This window comes from Xiphophorus couchianus, chromosome 2 (genome assembly GCF_001444195.1).
Source record: "Xiphophorus couchianus chromosome 2, X_couchianus-1.0, whole genome shotgun sequence".
Classification (NCBI taxonomy): domain Eukaryota; kingdom Metazoa; phylum Chordata; class Actinopteri; order Cyprinodontiformes; family Poeciliidae; genus Xiphophorus; species Xiphophorus couchianus.
Window position 1 is genome coordinate 28,437,876 of NC_040229.1, and position 21,012 is coordinate 28,458,887.

Below are 21,012 nucleotides of genomic sequence, written 5' to 3' on the forward strand. Positions count from 1 at the left end.
ACTGAAATCCCATCAAACTAGTGGTATTTCAATGCCGGGATGTCAAAGGTCAAGAGGGACTTTGTTTTTTTCATTAGTACAAATGTTGCACACCATGATTAACGCTTGCAAATTAAAATCTTGTTAAAATAATAGGTGCAACACACAGTATTAGTCATTATTCTCTTAATTTCACTTTAGTTTAATTTTAAATAGTAGCACAAACATTCTGTTTAAACGCTCACGTTCATTAAACTTGGCCAAATGCAGCAGTCGTTTTTTTAAAGAAAGAGTGACCCATTTCTCATTCTTGTTGCTGGAAAGACTGAGACTTTTTTTTTTCTCTATACCAAGAAACACAAAACATTTAGGACAAGACCCGTTTTAGAGATAATGTTCTTTAAAAGCAAAATGAAAAAAACAAAGAACTTATTTCAGCTTTTTTAAAGATTAGTCACTGACATGTTTCTAGTTTCCTAATGATGATTATTAGTTCTGTTGAAATGTGAAAGCATTCGAGTAGAATAGCAGGTGATTCTGATTTGAAATCCACATTTTAGGAAAATTTTCAAAAGCCCACAAAAAAAAAAACATAGTAAAATCTAATGAAGCAGATTTTTTTTTTTTTTTTGCAAAAGGATCATAAAGTTCTTGTTGCACAGAAAGGAATGAGCTTCTGAGTGCTTCCTCTGCTGCCTCCCTTTTGGTGCTTTGAAGAGATTTTTTTTTTCTTCACAACAACTTCCTCCACTGGAAAAGAAATTTTTTTTTTCCAAAAACTGGATATGAACCCTGTCCTCTTGCTGAACCCCAGTGTGAGCTGTCAGATGCTTGCATCAGTCAGTCTTTTTCAGCAGCTTGCATTTGTACATTTGAAAGGGAATACAAATGCCGACACTGAAAACAAAAAGTGCTCGATGGCGGTGGCAGAGTCGGTCTGCGACTGAAGGGGCAGAGCAAGTTCACGCTTTTTATACCGACATAAATGCCTGTCGTTCGTCTTATGTGCAACATTGGCTGCTGGCTCTTTGATAAAATGTAGTTTTGAAGGTTTTAATAGAGGGAATGTTTCAGAATATTTCATAAAGCTGGAAGACCGTGTCCCCTAATAAGGAGGATTTTCTTCTACAGGTCACAAAAAAAATAATGAGGGATTTCTAGAAATAACGACAAATTTCTGTTGTCTATCAGTCCAGAGTGTTTTTCTGTGAGCCAGTAAGGGAAAAATATGAGAGACTGCACATTCATTATTTTCCATGTTTGCAAAGCAGGTAGGACCAGCCATATCTAATGTGTTTAAGACTGCAGTAAATAATTGAAGGCTTTCATCGATCTGCAACGAGGAAGGAAGGCAGTGGGTGTGCACAAGTAATGTTTCTTCATTTGTTTGTCATTTAAACTCCCAACAAAACTCGCCAAAGCGGACGCGTTTTCCCCGGATTTCATGTGACACGCCAGCACAAAGTGGTGCATAATTTCTCATTTGAAAAGTGTAGCCTACGTTTTGTTTTTATTCGGCTCCTTTTACGCTGACCCTCTTAGAAAAACCGGGTCAAGCTTATCTCAACATCTTACAGAGGGCTGTTCAATAAAATATGTAAAATGTTTGGCATAACTCTCATTCCAAGATGTCCACAAATCTTACATCCATGTATCTAAAATCAAGGCCGTAAAGGGGCAGTATTATGTGATTTCCAGGCACATAGCCCTATTTTACAGCATAGTCAATTAACTATGTTATCTTCAGTTGTTATGAAAATGCTATACATTTCAAATATCACTTCAAAGAAATTTTATTTTTTGATTTAATGCCTTGAAATTGGGCCTCTGTCTCTTTAAAATTCCTGCTCTTTCCGAGACTTCAGGAAGTCATCACATGGCTCCTCTGTTAACCCTTGAACAACATTTTTACCGGCATTGCACTGAGATGTAGTTCACATTTCGAGCTCAGCAGATGTGCAGTTTCACCAACTGTTTGCTAATTGCTGCTGGCTAGTCTGAAGGAGCTGAGTGGGGCTCTCTGCCAGGCAGAAGCACGGAAGCTTGGAAACTGCAGCTCTGAGGAGGAGCTATGCCTTGAAGGCGGGGCTAGATCCAACCAGGTGTTTTCCACAGCTGAGTGGTTGCCATGGAGATAAAAGTATTTCTCAAACATGCATGAAAGAATCAAAGTAACACTCCCCAGGTATTTATTTTGTTTTTTGATGAGGGGAAAACATTATAACACGATGTAAAGCTCAAAAACGTCTATTGTACATAATACTGCGTCTTTAAAATCATTAAAGAAGTAAGTCTGCCTTTAATATGTTACCTCAGATCTTAAATTTTATCTTGGCAGGACTAAATAATCTAGTATAATCTATATATTTTCTTTTCTTGCTGGACTTTTCTGTTCAAGCAAAAGTTTGAGTCGCACTCCGACATCTTCATTGCGACTCAAGACAGTTCAGGGTGCTGCTAACTAGCTGCTAGCATACCCTTGCTAGCCAGTTTGTTTTCATCCATCATGGGTAAGTTCAAATTTATCACCAGTTTGTACATTTCTGCGGAGAAATGGTCGATAAACTTAATTAATAAAGATCTTAAAAAGTCTCCAGTTTGAGTTGGTGAAACCTGCGGGAGCCCTGACCTCCACAAAGCTAGCCTTTATGAAAACAATTGTTGAAAGAAGTCCTGTCTCAATATGAAGGAAGATTGGACTGACAGGGAACGGAAAGCTGTTCAGAGCTGAAGTTAAAATGAATGGAGCTACATAATCCTGAAAGGAAAACCTGCTTGTTGTTGGTTTGTCACATAAAATCTCAATAAAGTTCTTGGAAGTTTGTTGTTTTGCAGTGAGCAGCATTTTACCTAAAGGTCCTGATTGCTACCTGATCAGAATCTGAAGCCACTCATCTTTGTCTCTCTGTCCGTGTCTTTCAGTTAGCACAGCGCCCCAGCTCAAACCGGTGAGTACGTCTGATGTGAGTATGAACTAAGAAGAACACACACACACACACACACACACACACACACACGCACACGCACTTCACACACAACATAAAACAAAGTTAAAAGCAAAACATCCAGGTTTGTTCATGCTTTGGTTTGTAAGCATTTGGTTTTGTCTGTATCATGGTCAGCAGAACTCACTCACAAGCTGCTGAGATCCAGGCAAATGAAACAGTATTGAGGGAGTCTGGGGGGAATTGATAAGTAAAAGGATGTATGCTGCCCCCTGCTGAATGGGAGTCAGAAAGCAAGACAATTAAAACAACACAGTCATCGTTTTATTGTTTTCTCTCTGCATGTCGGCAATACAAAGAGACTTTTTGTCTTTTGGACATTTACTTAATTAGGTCTTGTGCTGATTTAAACCGAGTAACCATAATTATTTTTTTTGAGGGAATGGGGTTATCGATCTATCTATTAAGATAACTATTATTATTTTGTAGTATTGTAATTCTAGTTGAATAAATCATTGTTGCTAAGGATCAACTTATTTCTTATTGAGTGATTTGGGTATTTATTTATTTATTTTTCCAAAATAAATGGTGTAGCATACCTTACCTGTTTTCCTGGGACAGATCCCCCTTGTGTGTGTTTGTAAGTTCTGCTTTAAGCCGAATGTAACAAAATGGGGTTACTCGAGGGGTTATGTTACACTCTTATAAAGAAGGAAGGAGTTTTTAAAAAGTTTCTTCTTACACAATTAAACCCACATGACTATGAAACTCAGGAACATAAGAAGAATATACATGATTATTTTCCTGAGTGGTTTGATGAGATTTGATTGAAAATAATTCTGCAACATTAACAAACAGCGTTCAATTGTGGAGTTTGGCATCACGTCTCATCAGTCAAAAATAATAACTGAATAATTCACCATTGGTATTTCTCATGCTATATGTGTATATTGAAGTGTTTTTTTTGTGCATTTTTTCCTCTGATTTATGGCTATATCTACTTTTTCTGTCTATTTCCAGGTGGGAAAAATCTCCAAGAACAAGAAGAAGAAGCTGAAGAAGAAACAGAAACGGCAGGCCGAGCTGCTGGAGAGGCGGATGTTGGAGATCGAAGCCTTGGAGCGAGAGGCCGAGATCATGGAGGAGAGAGCCAAAGAGAGCGGCGACAAGGGTGACGCTGAACGCAGCCTGCCTTCGCCGCAGCAGCAGCAGCAGCCGCTGCCTCTGGGACCCAGCATGGCTCTGGGAGAGAGCGACGACGACGACGATGACGAGGAGGATGGAGAGGAAGAAGAGGAAGAGGGAGGAGAAAGGGAGAGACCCGTCAGGTTGACGAATCATACATGTGAGTTCTGTTGGTAAATCGTCAGAAATGTGTGAACGTCCAACGCCGGACCCACCGAGGTTCAAACCTTGTTACGACCTGGACAAGGCCGTAACGGAGTCAACAAGAGGCTTTCAAATAAAGCTGCAGCTAACAATTATTTTATTAATCAATTATTCTAACAATTAATCGATCAATTGGATGAAAACATTGGCACATTCTGCAGATTTTTCATTTAACCATTAAAGTGTATTTTATACAGTTTGAGACATGCATTTAATAAATGCTAATAAACGATTCAGTCCCTTTATTTTTAAAACAATGAAAATAAAATTGTTGCCAAAAATGCAACAGCAGCATTCCTTTAGTGTTTGCTCGACCATTTGCAGTAAAGGCTAAAGAATTACGTCCAATGTCAACATGGTGAAAAAAGCTCCATCCCTTCTGTTTGACTTCACATAAATAAATACAGTGTAGATAATAATCTATTGATCTATTGATTATTTTTTGGCATTAATCAGTTAGTATTTGGAAAGCAAAAGGTGCTCAATTGGGGATTTTTTTCCTTTCTTTTTTTTTACAGAATTTAAAAGAGGCGAAACTAAAAATGCCACTTGAGAAGTTCATATAAACATTGACAAAAATTATTTTTCATCTTAAACACAAACTGTAAATATTTCTGATATTTATATCTGCTGGAATTATGCTTTCTGTGGCGCGTTTGATTCGGTTCAAACCAGGTGACAGAGATGCGCCTAGAAACGTTGTATTTTAAAAATTCGACAACTGGAATAGAGGCACGGCTTGTGATTCAGCCCGTAAGCATGCAGATGCAGCTTTGTGCTGCCTGTGAATGGGAAGGATGTGGATCGGCTCCAAGCTGATTCATAGAAACAAACGTTTTCTCCGTCTGCCTCCTCCTCCTCCGCCCCCCCGTCCCTCTCATGTTCGTACTCGCTTTAGTTTGCCTCTCCGTTCGCCTACATCGTCTTTGACTGGACTCACTGTTTGATCCCCTTTCCACCCACTTGCTGTTTTTCTGCCCTTGTCTTCGTATTAGGCGCAGCGCCTCCCCAGGAGCAAAGCGAAACACTGCAAATCCCCGCTGACAACCAACAAGAGGAGGGGGAGGAAGAGGAAGAGGAAGAAGAGCCCACGCCTGTCGCTGAAAAAGACGCCCCCATACCCCCCGCCTCAGAAGAAGGTAATGGAGATTCAGGACAAGCAGATGGGGAGGAGGGAGAGGAGGAGGAGGAGGAGGAGCCACTGAAAGTGACAGAAAATGAGAATGTGAAGGAAGAGGAGGAGGAGACGGAGGAAAAGGTAGAGGAAGAACAAGTAGAGGAGAAGCAAGAGGAGGATGGAGACATCGGAACAGAGGCACCAAAGACTGAGAGCAAAGCCGAGGAGGAGGCGGCTGTGGAAGAGGAGGAGTCAAAGGAGCAGGAGTGGGAGGAGTACGAGGAGATATACGACGACGAAGACGACGATGATACGACGACGACGACGGCGGACCTCTTCACGGACAGCACCTCTCCGGTTAAACAGCAGATCACTAAAACCATTTCAGCTAAAACTAACGGGCACGTCCTGTTGGTCTCCGAGTCGCTGAGACAAAACCCCGGCACGCCGCCCACTCCCTCGCCCACGCCCGAGCCCGTCCTCTGCCCGCTGGTGGAGTCCGAGCTCAGCTACACGGACCGGGACATCTCGCTCAGCTCCGGGTACGAGATGTACAACGGCGAAGTGGCCGAGCCGGCGCTGACCAACGGCTCCAGCGAGCAGCACCGCGCCGCCGTGCCCCTCTTCCCCGACCTGCCTCTGGACCCCGAGCCCGGAAACCCGGTTCCCGTGGGGACGGTGGACATTGGAACAGAACACGCAACAAATAGCCCCACTGCGGACCGCAGTCGCACCGTTTCATCGTCAAGCACAGGAGATACGCCGAAAGGTAGAGGGCATTGACACAAAGCATGTTTTATTTCCCTTCTGCTTCGCTCTTGCACTAATTTCTATTGTTTTATCACATGAAATACCAGCAACATATCTTAAAGTTTGTGACTTGACAAGCATATGCAGGGTTTGTGAATTCAGTTTAAAAGCTGCAGAATTTGTGATTTATTGTGATGGTTATTTTTACCTACAGGGCAGGGGTGAAAGTAAACGGGTACGGTCAGGTACGGTCGGGTATGGTCAGGTACTGCGTACCACTAAAAGATTCAGCGGGGGTACGCAGTACCGGCAAGAGAGTGGAGTGGCTGCTTTAAAGAATCAGTGAGCCGTGTTGCACCCACTAATCAACAGTGACTGATTAGTTTTTCAAGAACAGTCTAAAACACGGCTTAATCAGTTAATAAATAACTTTTTTCTCATTTCATATTGTTTCGAAACTGTTCTTTGCTTTGCTAGAGCAGGGGTGCAATACGTCGATGTCGGCAAAACGTATGTAACTTAATTAAAGAACAGCAACAAAAAAATATATAAAAATCAACAAAACGTGTTCAAATGAATGACCCAACAAAAATAATAATGTCAGTTATTACTATTATTTCAACAAGGTGTTTATTGCACAATTCCTAAATAATAATAAGGCAACTTTTTTACTAGCAGAGCAGGAGTTTAAAATTAGCTAATCGACCATCGCTGTGTTCATGAGAGCGCTTATTAATATTTGCAAAATAAATATCAAGCCTGAAAACCTAATATCATAATGGACTGAATGTTAGTTTTTTAATGTAATCTTTGCTTGGCTTGCCCGGCCGGGCGCAGGCAGTTGCCACGGCAACGGGTGTGCTAAAACAACAAAGAGAGACGGAGAGTAAAAAGGTAGGAGTGGTTTTGAGTTGATCACCTTTTCAGGTTATTTTACATCCGGTTGCCTTTGCTTTGGCGAGTATACGTCAATCACGGTCAATATGTTTCATTAAGTATTTAACAAATGGCTTCTACCGCGATAATTATGTGAAATTAAATTAACTGGCTAATATTTTAAAACATAGTTTGAGGTTCTCTGGCATCTTGCTTTGAGCTCAGAGCCTGAGAGGATTTTCCTCCATCAAACGTCTTGCTTGATGTAAGATTACATTTAGTGGAAATATTGATGTTGATGAGACTTTCTCCAAAATAATAACCTTTTTCAACTTTTATAGCTCCACAGTTGAAAATGAGGAGCTGATATTCACAAATGACATTGAAATAAATTCCAGTCCAACATCTGGTTTTGAGTTGATTCCTTTGGACAAAATATCCTAACTTCAGAAGATGTGGCTTTAACGTAACGGAGATCTTTGGTTCCTCCTATGGTCAGGAAGACGAAGTGGAAGCTGCAGGATCTTCAGAACAAACAGGTCATGATGCTAGGCCCACTGATTATCCCTCTATCTGAACACAGGATCAATATAACCAGTTTAAAAGCTAATATGAATAGTTATATGCCAGACATGGAAAACTTTAATGCACTCCATGCCATGATGGTCAAAATTTAGGTCTCATGGCATCGCCAAGGTGTCAAAATTGCAGCCAGTGGACTGAGGGAAACATGACTCCATTTTGTAGAGCTACCCAGCTCTTATCGCTTTGCAAAAAAAATTAATCAGCATAGAAACTCCAAGGAACACAAAGAAGCAATTATATATATATACAGTTTTGTTATAGTACCCTCAAGAATGTAAAACTACTTTCACCCCTGCCTACAGGGAACCACATTATAGTGCTGAGACCACATTATAACAACATACCAAATATATACACAGATAATAGATCAATTATTAAATAAAGTTCCAAAAGACATCTAATAGTCATGAGTATAGGCACGAGTCTCAAAGCTTTGAAGGATCCAAGCGGAGTTTTTATTATTACTGTCAAACACCTTGTTGTAAGGTTACTGCACATCTGCAATAATAATCTTCTTCCCAGATTAAATTGACACATAACTGAATAATGTCTACAGAGACAGAACATTCGGATCTGCAAACTAATGTGAGATAACTGCACGAAAACGCTAAAACTCTGTTTTAGAGGCTGATTCAAAGTTTTCCACCAAAACTCGTCCCTCTCTGCTTGTTTATAATGACTCAGTATCAGTTACTCATCCACCTACGTTTGACATTTTACTATCATTACCTTGAACTGTTGCTGAAGAAGCTGAAGCAGCTGCTTGATGTAAGATTACGCGTCTGCTGGTGTGTAAGCTCTTTTTGTCTGCAGCAGGTGTCTCTCAGTTATTGAAGAGGTCTGAAGGCCAAACTCTATTGATTAACTACGTTATTGTTGTTCAAATGCAAAATATGTAAGATTAGGGTCGTTTTCACTTGAGCGTCAACTAAAAATACATCCAACTTTACCTTCTTTAGGTGCCTATCTTTCGCCTTTTCCTCTACTTTGGACCGTCATCTTTAGTTTACTTGACTCCTGGGAGTAGCACAGCGCACAGTAGCCGTCTTCACAGTCAGACGACCAAGTGTTATTTTTTTAAAATAAAGTCAGTTTTAATATTTCATGATGTTTCAATACACTTCAGAGTGACCATGGTTAGTATAAATGCTCAAATGTAGGTTTTAACATATATTGAAGAAAGAAATTCATTCTGAAGGTGTGGCAGCTTTTATTTTGAGCAGTTACATGTAGAGGAAACCCTGTATTTTGGAGAAAACCTGGAATTTCCCCCCCTGCCTTATTCGTCACAGTTGCAGTTAATTATTGCTGCTTTAGGTACCATGTTTTCATGACTATAAAGCGCACCTCACTATAAGCCGCACCTACATTTTAAAAAAAACAAACAAAAGAAAAAAAAACAAACAACAACAAAAAACTGGAAACATACATATATAAGCCGCACCGGGCTATAAGCTGCTGGTATCTCCGCCGCTCTCAAGGACGCAGCAGAAGGCTGTGTCCTTAATAAACCTGCTATTAAGGACGCTGCCCTCCGTCTCCAACGCCGAGCCATGGATTTCTTCGCGTCGAGCTTACGTGCAGCGGCCTTCAACTTAAAAACTGCATTATATGAGTTTGAAGAAATTTCTGCTGCTAGCATGTGCTTGTTTTAAATGAAAATCAGCGCTTTCTACTTTGATTTCCAATTTTGACTTCCAATGATTCACTTCCTGCTAAAGAGCCCCCTGGTGGCTGAAGAAAAATCCACAGAAAAGTCGCACAGGGCTGTTAGCCGCTTGGTTCAAAGCGTGGGGGAAAAAGTAGCGGCTTATAGTCCGAAAAATACGGCTTATATTTTTCTTTTGGCCATTTTGTGACTATAAAGATTAACAAACATCTTATTGTTTTCTTTTTAATCTTAACAAATAGGTTTTTTTAAACAATTAATTTACATAAAATTTATATGAATTACTAAGAGTGAAAACAGCAATTATTATTTTTAAATCCCGCTGAATAAATGTACAAAAATTAAAGAAAGGACTTTTTTGGGGGGAAATTTTCTCCTGCATCTGCAAGACGAGTTGAATTGATTGGTGTTTCATATGTTCCAGTGAACGTGGTGAACGTTGTGCGCTAACTGTGACTTTCTCTCCACACCCAGTCAGGGCCAGAGCTGCAGACCTCCTGATCAACCCGCTAGACGCCCGCAACGCCGACTCCATCAGAGTCAAAATCGCTGACCTCGGAAACGCCTGCTGGGTGGTGAGAGGAAAACTGGACTTTTAATGGGTTATGCTTGAAAAAGCCGGAACATTTCCATAGTCATGTTTGTTTTTCTGTAGCCGTTTAAATATCAGTAAATGAAAATGGAAAACACATTCCAATGTTTGGTGCTGAATATCAAGATCAGATACTTTAAAAAAAGATATGTCATAAGCAAGTGTAGCGTTGCTTATGATGGGAGATCATTTGGTTTTGTTTTTTATTGTAGGATAAATTTGTAATATTCCCAAGGTGCAGAAGAACTGCGTCTAAATTTTAAATGTTTTGCCGCATTCGAACCACAAATTCGATTGTATTTTATGAGGATTTTATGTTATAGTTAAACACAAAGCGTTTCACAACTCACAAGCGATACAAGAGACCAATCTGAAAAGTGTGGGGTACCTTTGTAGTTGCCCCCCTTTTGCTGGGGAAACAGTAACAGCTAGCGCTACAATGTAATTAAAGCAAAGCACACTTGAGTATTAAAGTGGTCCAGTCAAAGTACAATCCCTAAATTCAATTGCAAGTTCGTGGCAAGACGATGAAAATTATTCAGTCGGACAAAAACTGGCCAAAATTTCCGTCTCTAGGCTGCAAAGCTGATAGAGACCCTGGGTGGCTGAAAAGAAATGCACACCGCACTTTTCAGATTTGCATTTGTGAAACGAAATGAAAGGTAACGCACACTTTTCCTTCCCAAAGCATAACATGAATGTCATTATTAATAATGATAATAAGTGCATAATAGTGGCCTATTTTGTGCTGGTTTATCATACAAATCACAATCACATTTATGTTGTTATTCAATATGATGCGACGCAATCTAAAAAAATGTAAATTAGTTTCACAAGGCATTTAACATTTAAGGTGGAATTGGACCAAATTACTCCCTTTAGAAACATGGCTTCCAAATATTGGCAAAGCATGCAGAATAAACCAGGAACGAACTCGTCTGTGTTGGAGGTGAAGAGCATCAGGAACACGACAGCCACCAGACAGCGTTCCAGTCGTACCGTTTGCCGTCAGTCTGGCCTCTTTGTATTTTTTTTTTCAGCCAGCAGAAAATCATTAAATCCAGGCTGCTGAGCTGAATGCGCTGGCAGGAGGTGCGATCCAGCAGCTACAAACACAGCAGCGGCCGAGAAATCTTTGGTCTTACATAAGCCGACATGCAGGAATAAAAAGCAGAAGCGCAGAAAGCGGTTGATGAGAAAACAGAAATGGTGTCTCGCGCTCGAATACTAATAATAATAATAACAAAAAGAAGCAATACTCCAGTAGGGGGAGAATTTTTGGTGGTTTCTTGTCGATCCAGAAACGTTCACACCAACATAATGCTTCTCCCGTTTTCGTCCTCCCCTGAACAGCACAAGCACTTCACAGAGGACATCCAGACCAGACAGTACCGCTCCATTGAGGTCTTGATAGGAGCCGGATACGGTACGCCGGCGGACATCTGGAGCACCGCCTGCATGGTGAACAGAACCGAGTCCAAAACGCAGACGACACATCGTACATCCCTTGTGTTGTTATTCTTATAATATTGTTTTCTGTCAGGCGTTTGAGCTGGCCACAGGAGATTATCTGTTTGAGCCTCACTCTGGAGAGGACTACTCGCGGGACGAGGGTGAGTATTTCAGTAAAATGTTGTATGGATTAGTTTTATTTTATGTGTTCCAGACTATTGAAATCTGTCCTGGATATTTAGTAAATGTTTTATTAAATCTGGGCCTTTGAAGATACGTTTGGATTGTTCTTTATTCAGGCTGGGATTAAATCACAACAAGCAACATCAGAGATTTTCAAATGCTGTAGTAGGATACTTCAAAACTTAGATTTTATTTTATTTTTTTTTGTGGTTAAAATTATACCTGCACACTCAAATGGATACATTCGCTCGACTAATATTTGATCATGTGTTCCTTAGCAACTTGAACATCAACCAAACTCTTCTTATAGCCATCGACAAACTCCTGGGATAATTACATTTGATCGTTTTTACTTACTTCTAGCTTGTTAAAGAAAAAGAAAAAAAAAAAAAAGGTTGGTTGTGATTGAGACCATTTCAAAAGCTTAATTTTATCTGCAAATTTACAGCCTCAAGAGCCGTTTCTGCTCTCAGGCCAGCCAAATACAACTAATTTAGACGTTTAAATGTCACATGACTTTTCTTTTTTTTTTCTCTTCTAAACAACAACAACTTTATAACTTTCCATAAACATTTATTCACAGAATTTTTTTGTTTTAAGAACCAACATCTTACCTCGCCATTGCTAACATTTAGCAATGGCGAGGATGGATCTTATTTTTTTCTGATGGATCTGGTTTTTATTTTTCTCTGTAAGCCAGATGCTTGCTGGTGGCTATAAAACGTGTTTGAACAGGAGTGACTTTCTAAGATTCACTTAGCTAAATATTAGGTGGGGAGGGGTTTATGCTTAAGCCTGCTAGGTGTAGTTTTGAAAAAATAAATTCACTGAAGTTGTTTGTTGCGCACACCCTGAAAAAAGAACGTCGGAACGCACCATTAAAGAGTCTGTCAGCTTTTCACCCGTACTGTACGTCCACATCATCAGCAGACTGTCTTACATTCCACAAACTGACTTCATGATGTCTCTCCGTTGTTCGAATGAGAGCTTAAACTCTCCAAGTTAATTAACTTTAACAGTTTTTCAGTAAAGAAACTACGTGGACATTAAGATGTCTTGTCTTTTTTTGCAAAATGATCAGCCCGAGCAATGGAGATCATTTTAGCAATGTGTTGTAAATGGAAAAACTGATGAAGTAAGCTCAGTTTAGGAATCCCTTTCCCCAAATCCTCCTGTCCACTGTCGACTTTAAATCCTCACCCTTCAACTCTGCCGCTGTGCCTCCGTCTTCATCTCACTGCTCACCGCAAATCGCGTCTCTCGTACGAAGAAAGCTCGCGTCGCTGGCGTCCTTCTGTCCCTGCCATGCGAAACCTAGCAACAGGGTTCATACGGGTGCTTGAAATCCTTGAAAATGCTTGAATTTCACTTAAGTGTTTTCAAGGTTTGGGAAGTGCTTCATTTCTGTGCAAACGCCTTAAAATTCAGGCTGCACGGGTTTGCAATAAAGAGCAATTTAAGGTTTGATTCTTTATTAGCTGTACATTTTGCTACAGCTAATAAAAACGTTTTTTTTTTCCCCTCACTGTGAAGTTAAATCAGACCTAAACAACCCTATGGTTGTTTAGGTCGGTTAGAATTACCAAAATTCTTTCTATTTTACTGAATGCCAGAAAACCTTTTAGAAATTTCGTCTTTATTTTTTTTTTTACATTGTATATTATAAATTTGGTCATTTAGGTTAACACGATTTGTTTGGATTACTTCAACATAAGTAATCCAAACTTAAACTCTCTAAGTTAATTAACTTCAATTGGTTTCAGTAAAGACACTATGTGGAAATAATACTTATTATTTCTAATGGCTCTGTGACTTATCTGTGTAATTGAAAGAAAGATTGTTGGCTTATGTTTTATGTTATCTTTTTTTTTGCGTTAACAACGTTATTGAAATTGGGGAACTTTTTGTTAAATTAGTGTTTTGCTCTCTTACACACAGCGAAGTGTGTAAGAGAGAGAGAGACACGTATAAACATAACATTTAGCTTTCTTTTAGTTAATCTTATTCTGCTGCATAACGTAGGGTACTATCACAAGATATCAATTAGAGTAATAAATGACATCATAAACTAGTGAATTGAAATTGTCCTTTTTTAGTTAATTTGTATTGTTTTCATCTCCAAAGTGTTGTGCTGGAAACGTTTAAAAACTTCCATGCACAATGCTTGAAAAGTTGTTGAATTTTACGGCGGTGAGAACGTACGAACCCTGTAGCAAAAAGCTAGCAGATCGTAACGTACGCCTCAGAGCCACATGAGTTTGTCACGTCCCGGTGCTTCTATCTGCATGCAGGCTGAAACATTTTTTTTCTCATCCTCCATCTCTTCCAGCTCTCTGATTTTGTTCCATCTTGTTGTTTTTCTCCTCGCTCGGTCGGCTACTTTCTACTCGTTTTTTTTGTTGTTTTGTTTTGGGGTTTTTTGTTTGACACCAGGACCCGAGTCGACGTTGGTTTCATCCCGATTTCCACGGAAGCAACTTTTGTTCCCCCACCACTGAGATTTCAGAATCGTTATTTCAGGGCGCGTTGCTTTTTATTCGTCTCATTTCCTCACTACTTCATCCCGTGTTGTCGCAGCTTATTAACGTGTTTATCCTTCTTCATAATCTCTGATTGTCGTTTTTTGTTTCCTTCTTCCTCCTCCCTCTCTGCATCCCTCCCCGTTTTTTAAAAAATTTTTTTTTTACTTACTCTCTTGTTTTATTGATTCCGTTTCTCCCTTTACTTTTTGTCTTTCACTCAACTTTTTCTATTTGCTTTTCCCCTTTCTTCTTCTGCTCCTCTTCCCTCCCCAAAAGACCACATAGCCCACATCATAGAGCTGCTGGGCTGCATTCCGAGGCACTTTGCGCTCTCTGGAAAGTATTCCCGGGAGTTCTTCAACAGAAGAGGTAGCGATGGCCTGAGAGCTGGGTGGCGCTGAGACACACGGATGTCAAAGAGGGACAGAAAACGGACACAAGCAGACTGTTTCAATTTGCCGCTAATTGGGCGTGTCGATTAAAAGTGGGAACGATCAGTATTCGGCCTCCAAACGTGTCCCTCGGGGGCGGCAGTGTGTGTCGGCGGCCGTGCAGCCAACGGCATGTGTGTGTTGACGTGTGTGTGCATGCTGTCACGCTGAACCGTGCCTGTTCCCTTTTGTGACGTATGTGATGGTGGGGGCAGACCACATCGCTCTGGTCACGGAGCTCCTCGGGAAGGTCCCGCGCAAAGTGGTAGCTGCTGGGAAGTTCAGCCGAGAGTTTTTCTCCAAGAAAGGTAAACTGAACCGTGGGTGGAGGCCTCATCCTGGGTGGTAGCAGGAAGTGAATGTGGGGGTCAGAAGCTGGACGAGTTTTTGTTTTTCATAGGAACTCTCAGGCAGAGTATGGGTAAGTATGAAGTCACAGCAGGTTCTCTTTGCCTCTCAAAAGTTTAGAAAACCTGGTCAAAATCTTAAGTTTTTTTTGTGCTAAATCCTTAGCAGCACACATATTGTATAACTCAACTGAAGAGCAAAACTTACAACTACTAAGGTTGAAACGATTAATCGTGATTAATTGAAATAAGTAATTTCGTAATCGATTAATCGCTAACTGTAGTCAACAGAAGCCAATTGCTGAAAGAACAACGCAATCAGACCGACAATTAAGCCCAAGCTGTACAAAATATATATATATTCAATTTAAAATAGAAAAAGCCTTCTTTGTCCTTATCTGTTCTACTTAAAACTCAGTTGGCATTTTTAGCTTCACCTGGTTCAAATTCTGTAAAAGAAAAACAAAAAATCTCTCTTTGCTGCCCAAATACTAATTGGTTAATCCTAAAAAAGATCAGCCCTGCACTGTTGATGTTAGTTTAAGCAATAAGGGCTCAGCTTTGCAAACTTTGCTCCAAATGATCACACGTACCCAAAGGAATGCTTTTATTGCATTTTAGGCAAATAGGTGTTTATTTTTTTTTACTTAAAATGGAATTCAATTGCTTGTTTGTTTGTATTTTTAATGTATTTCTAATATTGTATAAAATATTGCAAATATTTTATACAATAAATATTGCATAAAATATTTAAATTAGACAGAAAATCTGCAGGATGTGCTAATTTTACTTCTGATTAATCATCAGAAAAATTTTATCCTAAATTAATCATTAGTTGCAGTCCTAATAATTACCCGGTTGCACAACTCAGTTTTAAATCATTTGATCTTTTGGCCTGAGAAATATGCATAAAAAGCTTTTAGATGAATGCAGCTTTTGCATCAGCATACACTCATGCTTAAATTTTGAGAAAATCTTTAAAAAAACATTCATTTTCTAAAATCTAAATAACAAGTAGAGTTAAAGCTGTAAGCAGCATTGGGCTCAGTGTCACTTCTGTTTCTGAGCGCACACAGTGAGCAGGCTGATGGGGAATGTGGAGAAAAAAATATCTCCAAAGATCACTGAGAGTTTAATGTAGAGATCAGCCAGTCTCCATAGCAACCTTCAGATTTTATGTCCATGTCAAGTGATTGGGAGTGAAATAAGCTGTAAAGATGTGAAGTTTATTGAGAACTACCAGGGCTTTAACTAAGATAAAAATCTGACGGGTTCTATGTCACTATTAAAGAAATATAAATATATCTGTAAGAGCTGCCATTAGCATGTCTCTCTCCTCTGTGGCTCTGCTCCTCTCTAAGCCTGGTAAGTGGACAGACCTGTGTCCGATCAAGCTACTAACCTTTGCACTCTGTCATTCGTTCGCCTTTTAAGGTTCTCTTTTTGGTGTTTTCTTTTCTGCTCATAAATCCTTCCTTTGTGTGTCATGAGATCTGAATCTTCTGGCTTTGAAGTTGTCTCTGAGCATGCACTTGATGTCTCACTGTTCGCCCTTTTATCTCTCGGCGCTCTGTTAATCTGAACCGACTTCCCCGTTCTGTTCCTCGGGGGAAGTGAGGGTTCGCCGCTTGACCGCTGAAGTGGGCCGCTTGACCTTGTTTTTTTTATTTTTCATGCATGATGATTTTTATCAAACTATTGGGAACACATAGACTGTCTACGCATTCTTAAAAAGTCTTAAATTTATAGGAAGAAATTTCAAGTTGTCCTTAAATACATTGATCACAGGTCTTAAAGCTGGTTGTAGCAGGACTATTTAATCTCGCAAATATAATTTATTTTTCTCGTCCGACTTATAAGTCGGCGAAAGTTTGAGTTACACGCAGACATTTTGATTAGGTTCTGTAACTCGAGGCAGTTGAGGCTAATGGTAACTAGCCGCTAATATACCCTTTCTAGCTAGCTAGGTAGCTTTTTGCGTCAATCATTGGTAATTTTCCAGTTGTCTGGACGTTTTTCCTCACCACTGGCTCACTTGTACATATTATCACCATGTACCGTGATAATATGTACATTCTGTGCAAAAACTCTTAGCACTGCTGTATAAAATGTACAATTTTCTTTTGTGATACAAGTCTTAAATTTCATCCATAATAGTCTTATAAGGGTCTTAAAGAAACCCTGCATAAGCTAAAATTGCCTTAAAATATTTTTCTTAATCTCCAGCCAGAACGGCTGATAAATGGATGACATTCTGCCGCCGTGTGAAGAGGTTACCATGGAAGCCGTGGTTTTAAGCGAACCTACTGGTCGAGCCCCATCATTAACCAGTCTCAAGGCTCTTTCTTCCCTATCAGAGCGGTGTTCCCAGCCAACTATTACCATCTTTTCCTCAATAACGAGCACGTTATTTGCGTCTTCGTTTTCGGTCATCGTCCTGTCTCTCTCTATTTCTGTCCATCTGCCTTCTGTCAGCCCGGCGTCCAGCCAAGACTCTGCAGGCTTTCACAACAATGATGCAGCACCTTACTGATTAGCAATCCCATAAATAGAAAGAGGTGAAGTAATTAGTGAAATCAGCTGCTGTTCTGTTTGATTGTCAAATAATTGGGGCCCATGAAAAGGGTGTCTGTCGCTTTTTTATATAACATATTTGTCCAGGCAGACCATCGAATTGTGCTATAAATAAATAAATAACCATTTATACCAATGAAAAGAGTCTCTTTAAAAAGTAAATATCTTAATGCATAACATGATATCTGCGACGTAAAATAATGAGGCAGGCAGCTGGTAAGCCAAAGAGCTACTGCTCACATGTTCCTTGTCGTCACATGCTGGTCATGTTTAACATTGCTACCAAAAAAACACAAAAAAAAACAGGATAAAGTTTCTGATTATTTTAGACCGACTGGAACTTTACAAGTAAAACTGAAAAAGATCTAAACAATGAACCATTTTTCTGTGCCTTGATTACAAGTGGGTCTTAGTGATGTTAATGTGACATTAAATTGGATGTAAACTCTTTACCCTACACTGAGACTCTTGCTCACTAATGCTAAACATAAAATTTAGGTTTTAATCCGTAAAAAAGTGGACTGTCATTCTATTACTACTTGTTTACTACTAGTTTCCTTAAAGGTAACACATTTGTAAATTGTAGACGAAGGGATTTAGAATGAGAACTTTGCTGCCTTCATATGAATTGAAAATTATTTGGCCCAACTGACATTTTAAAGACGCAGGAGAAATCCCAATATCCAATATTTTTGTGGTCAGTGAATGCACCCGACCAAGACTGGAGTTCTGAACCATTGTCCTAGACGTTGAAGTACGATAAAACTATAATTCCTGAGCTCTTCTTGCATCAGTGAGTGGGTATGGGTCATCATGAGATTCTCACGGTATAACTTTGGCTAAAAAGTCATGGTTTCATAGTATTGTAGCATGATCACACAGAAAAAAAAAATCTAAAGTAGCAGCTAACTAACTATTAAAAATGGTCTTGCCTTGTCTGCTGGTGCTTTTAGTATTAACAACATGGCTGTCTGTGGTTTTCACGACTTCCAAGTATTTCCAAACAATTTTTCTTTGACGCAAGAGGAAAATGTAGGAGCCTTTTTCCAGCCAGCTAACCAGCAGTGTGCTGTAAGAGATGGCAACCTTCCGTGACCCCAAGGTCCATTCGGGAGGTGGAAACTCTCATTAAAAGCTCTTTAAATCCCAAACGGTATGATGGAAAAAATGTTTTTGAAACTGTAAACTTTAAAACCCCTGTATACATTGGTACCGGTAACCTTGCCCACAAACATGTTTATTCATCAATGTTTATGCAAGTTTTCATTACAGACTCTTATAGGATAATTTTACAATTCTGAAGAAAAGAAAAAGTTGTTATAGGTAACAATACTGCCTTTATTAGCATATCAAATAGATGTCACAGCACCTATCAATAGTGTTGAAAACATCTTTGTGTTCTTTCATCTATGAGGGTCTACCTCTTGTTTTTCTTTGGGAAAATCGGTGCTTAACTTCTAAAACCTTAATGTTTAATGTGTGAAATGTGCAAAGCTTTGCAGTACGAACCTTTGTTGCACTACTGACAGACGGCCCAGAGCTCCATCTTCCATGAACAACTGGAGCCTGTAAGTGTGGGTGTGTGTTTATTTGCGAGAGAATGAACGTTTGTGCCTATGCCCCCAAATATAACCACCTTAAAGGAGTACCAACATCAGACTTCACAGTTTACAGCGTGCTCTCTTCCATGCAAGCTAAAGTCGATGGATTAGGCTGGAGATCTATTCTATATTTATCCCTTTTATTTGGGTGCCAATACTAACTGTGCTCCGTGTGCCTCCCTGCAGGCGAGCTGCGGCACATCACCAAGCTGAAGCCGTGGTCTCTGTTCGACGTGCTGGTCGAAAAGTACGGCTGGTCGCACGAAGACGCCGGCCACTTCACTCAGTTCCTGCTGCCCATGCTGGAGATGGTGCCTGAGAAGAGGGCCTCGGCCGGGGAATGCCTAAACCACCCCTGGCTCAGCTCATAGCCGCAAACTTCGGTCACATCCCATCTCCTTTCCCCTTCCCCCTCCCCCAACTGTGAGCCCAAACATCAACCTCTGTTGGCAGCAAGTGGAGCCGTCGCGTAAAGAGACGCTTCCCTCCTCTTCATTCCAAGCGCTCCTAACCAGGCTTTACTCCTACATGGGGAATGTAAAAACAAGCTACTGGCCATTTCTACAACAAAAAGGAACCATAGGATGAGAGGATGGGTTTCATCGGCGAGAACAAAAATGTTGCTGCCTCTTCCGGCATCAAGACGTTAGCCTCTTCTTCATCTGTCGTCGTCTTCTTAGTTTAAACTATTGAAAGCTGTTGACCTCCACAGTAAGAAGAGTCAACAAGAACCTTTGTTGCACTACTGACAGACGGCCCAGAGCTCCATCTTCCATGAACAACTGGAGCCTGTAAGTGTGGGTGTGTGTTTATTTGCGAGAGAATGAACGTTTGTGCCTATGCCCCCAAATATAACCACCTTAAAGGAGTACCAACATCAGACTTCACAGTTTACAGCGTGCTCTCTTCCATGGATCCAGTCCTAGAAGAAAAAAAGAGAAAAGCTCATCTCACCCAACATGGCTTTTTAACATCCTCTACGGCCCTGAACTGGAACTGCAAGGGGAAGAAAAGAGGACATCACACTGATGCAGAAAAGGTTTATAATCCAAACAATCAGTATTAACCTGGAGAAGAGTCTGCTTGGGGTTAAAGGACTTTATTTTGAAATGCATGGAGTGACTGCTGAATGGGCAGGAAGGAATATGACGAGCCAATGATGGGTTCTGGTTTCAGTTCATCTTTAGGAAATATCGCTGACCTCCTCCACCTTCCTATTAAGGATCAACACTTTTCACTCCGAGGTTTTGACATTCTCTTCTGACTTCATTCCTAGGAACAATTTTTCTTGACTCTTTCTGTGGCACGTTTACTAGATCTGATTGGTACTACCCCAGCCGACCCACCCGTCTTTTTGCCCTCTGGAGGAACCCCGACTATCCCTGAGCCTCTCCAGGAAGGGGGCGGTAACGTGGAAGGTTGCACTTGTCCTTTGTAAATGTCTTTCAGGGATTTGAAACCTTTGTACATAGAACTAGATTTCGCAACGCAAATAAGCGACTGTGGACAAATTTGTGGACAAAAACCCCAAGTATCATTCCAAAAGAAAAGAAAAAGAACAAAAAAAAAACTGGTTGTTTGTTGGCAGTACTTGACTTCCCCTTCGGAGAAACAGGAACCGGACATTCTGCCTCCGACTAAAACTTGGGAGGAATGCTCAAACGGACTCGTGCTGCCACCTGGTGGCATAATGGGAGTACTGCAAGGCTCGTCTCAGTGCCAACACTCTGAGAAGTTTCACCATCTCTGTCTACTTAATCTCACACACACACACACAAATCTTGAATCATCAGAATTAATCCAGTTGCCTATTTTTCGCAATAAATTAAAAAAAAAGATGATTATAATTAAATGGTGAGATATTTTTAAAAACTATTTAATTCATTAAAAATATAGGGTGGAAAAAACAAAACAAAACAACTTCTCTGTGGTTGTTGTGACCGTAACAGAATATTGTCTTATACTGAGGTGATTGTGTTTGTCTATTAGAGATGTTTTTA

At 40.2% G+C, this 21,012-nt stretch overlaps 1 protein-coding gene across 8 annotated transcripts in view; it reads left to right on the forward strand.

Annotated features, from left to right (window-relative positions):
- The window catches only part of srpk2 (SRSF protein kinase 2), a 69,397-nt gene extending 48,556 nt beyond the window's left edge, over positions 1-20,841 (forward strand). For 5 of the 8 annotated variants that reach the window (XM_028041664.1, XM_028041673.1, XM_028041690.1 and 2 more), the window contains 8 exons: positions 2,902-2,942; positions 3,945-4,269; positions 5,309-6,199; positions 9,785-9,885; positions 11,256-11,363; positions 11,446-11,515; positions 14,706-14,798; positions 19,199-20,841. In XM_028041664.1, the coding sequence (XP_027897465.1) occupies positions 2,902-2,942; positions 3,945-4,269; positions 5,309-6,199; positions 9,785-9,885; positions 11,256-11,363; positions 11,446-11,515; positions 14,706-14,798; positions 19,199-19,383 (1,814 nt within the window). In that variant the 3' untranslated portion in view covers positions 19,384-20,841. Of the gene's footprint in view, positions 1-2,901; positions 2,943-3,944; positions 4,270-5,308; positions 6,200-9,784; positions 9,886-11,255; positions 11,364-11,445; positions 11,516-14,335; positions 14,799-19,198 lie in introns of all 8 variants that reach the window. The other 3 variants (XR_003598633.1, XM_028041657.1, XM_028041699.1) reach the window with 3 other exon arrangements.
- Positions 20,842-21,012: the final 171 nt, after the last annotated feature.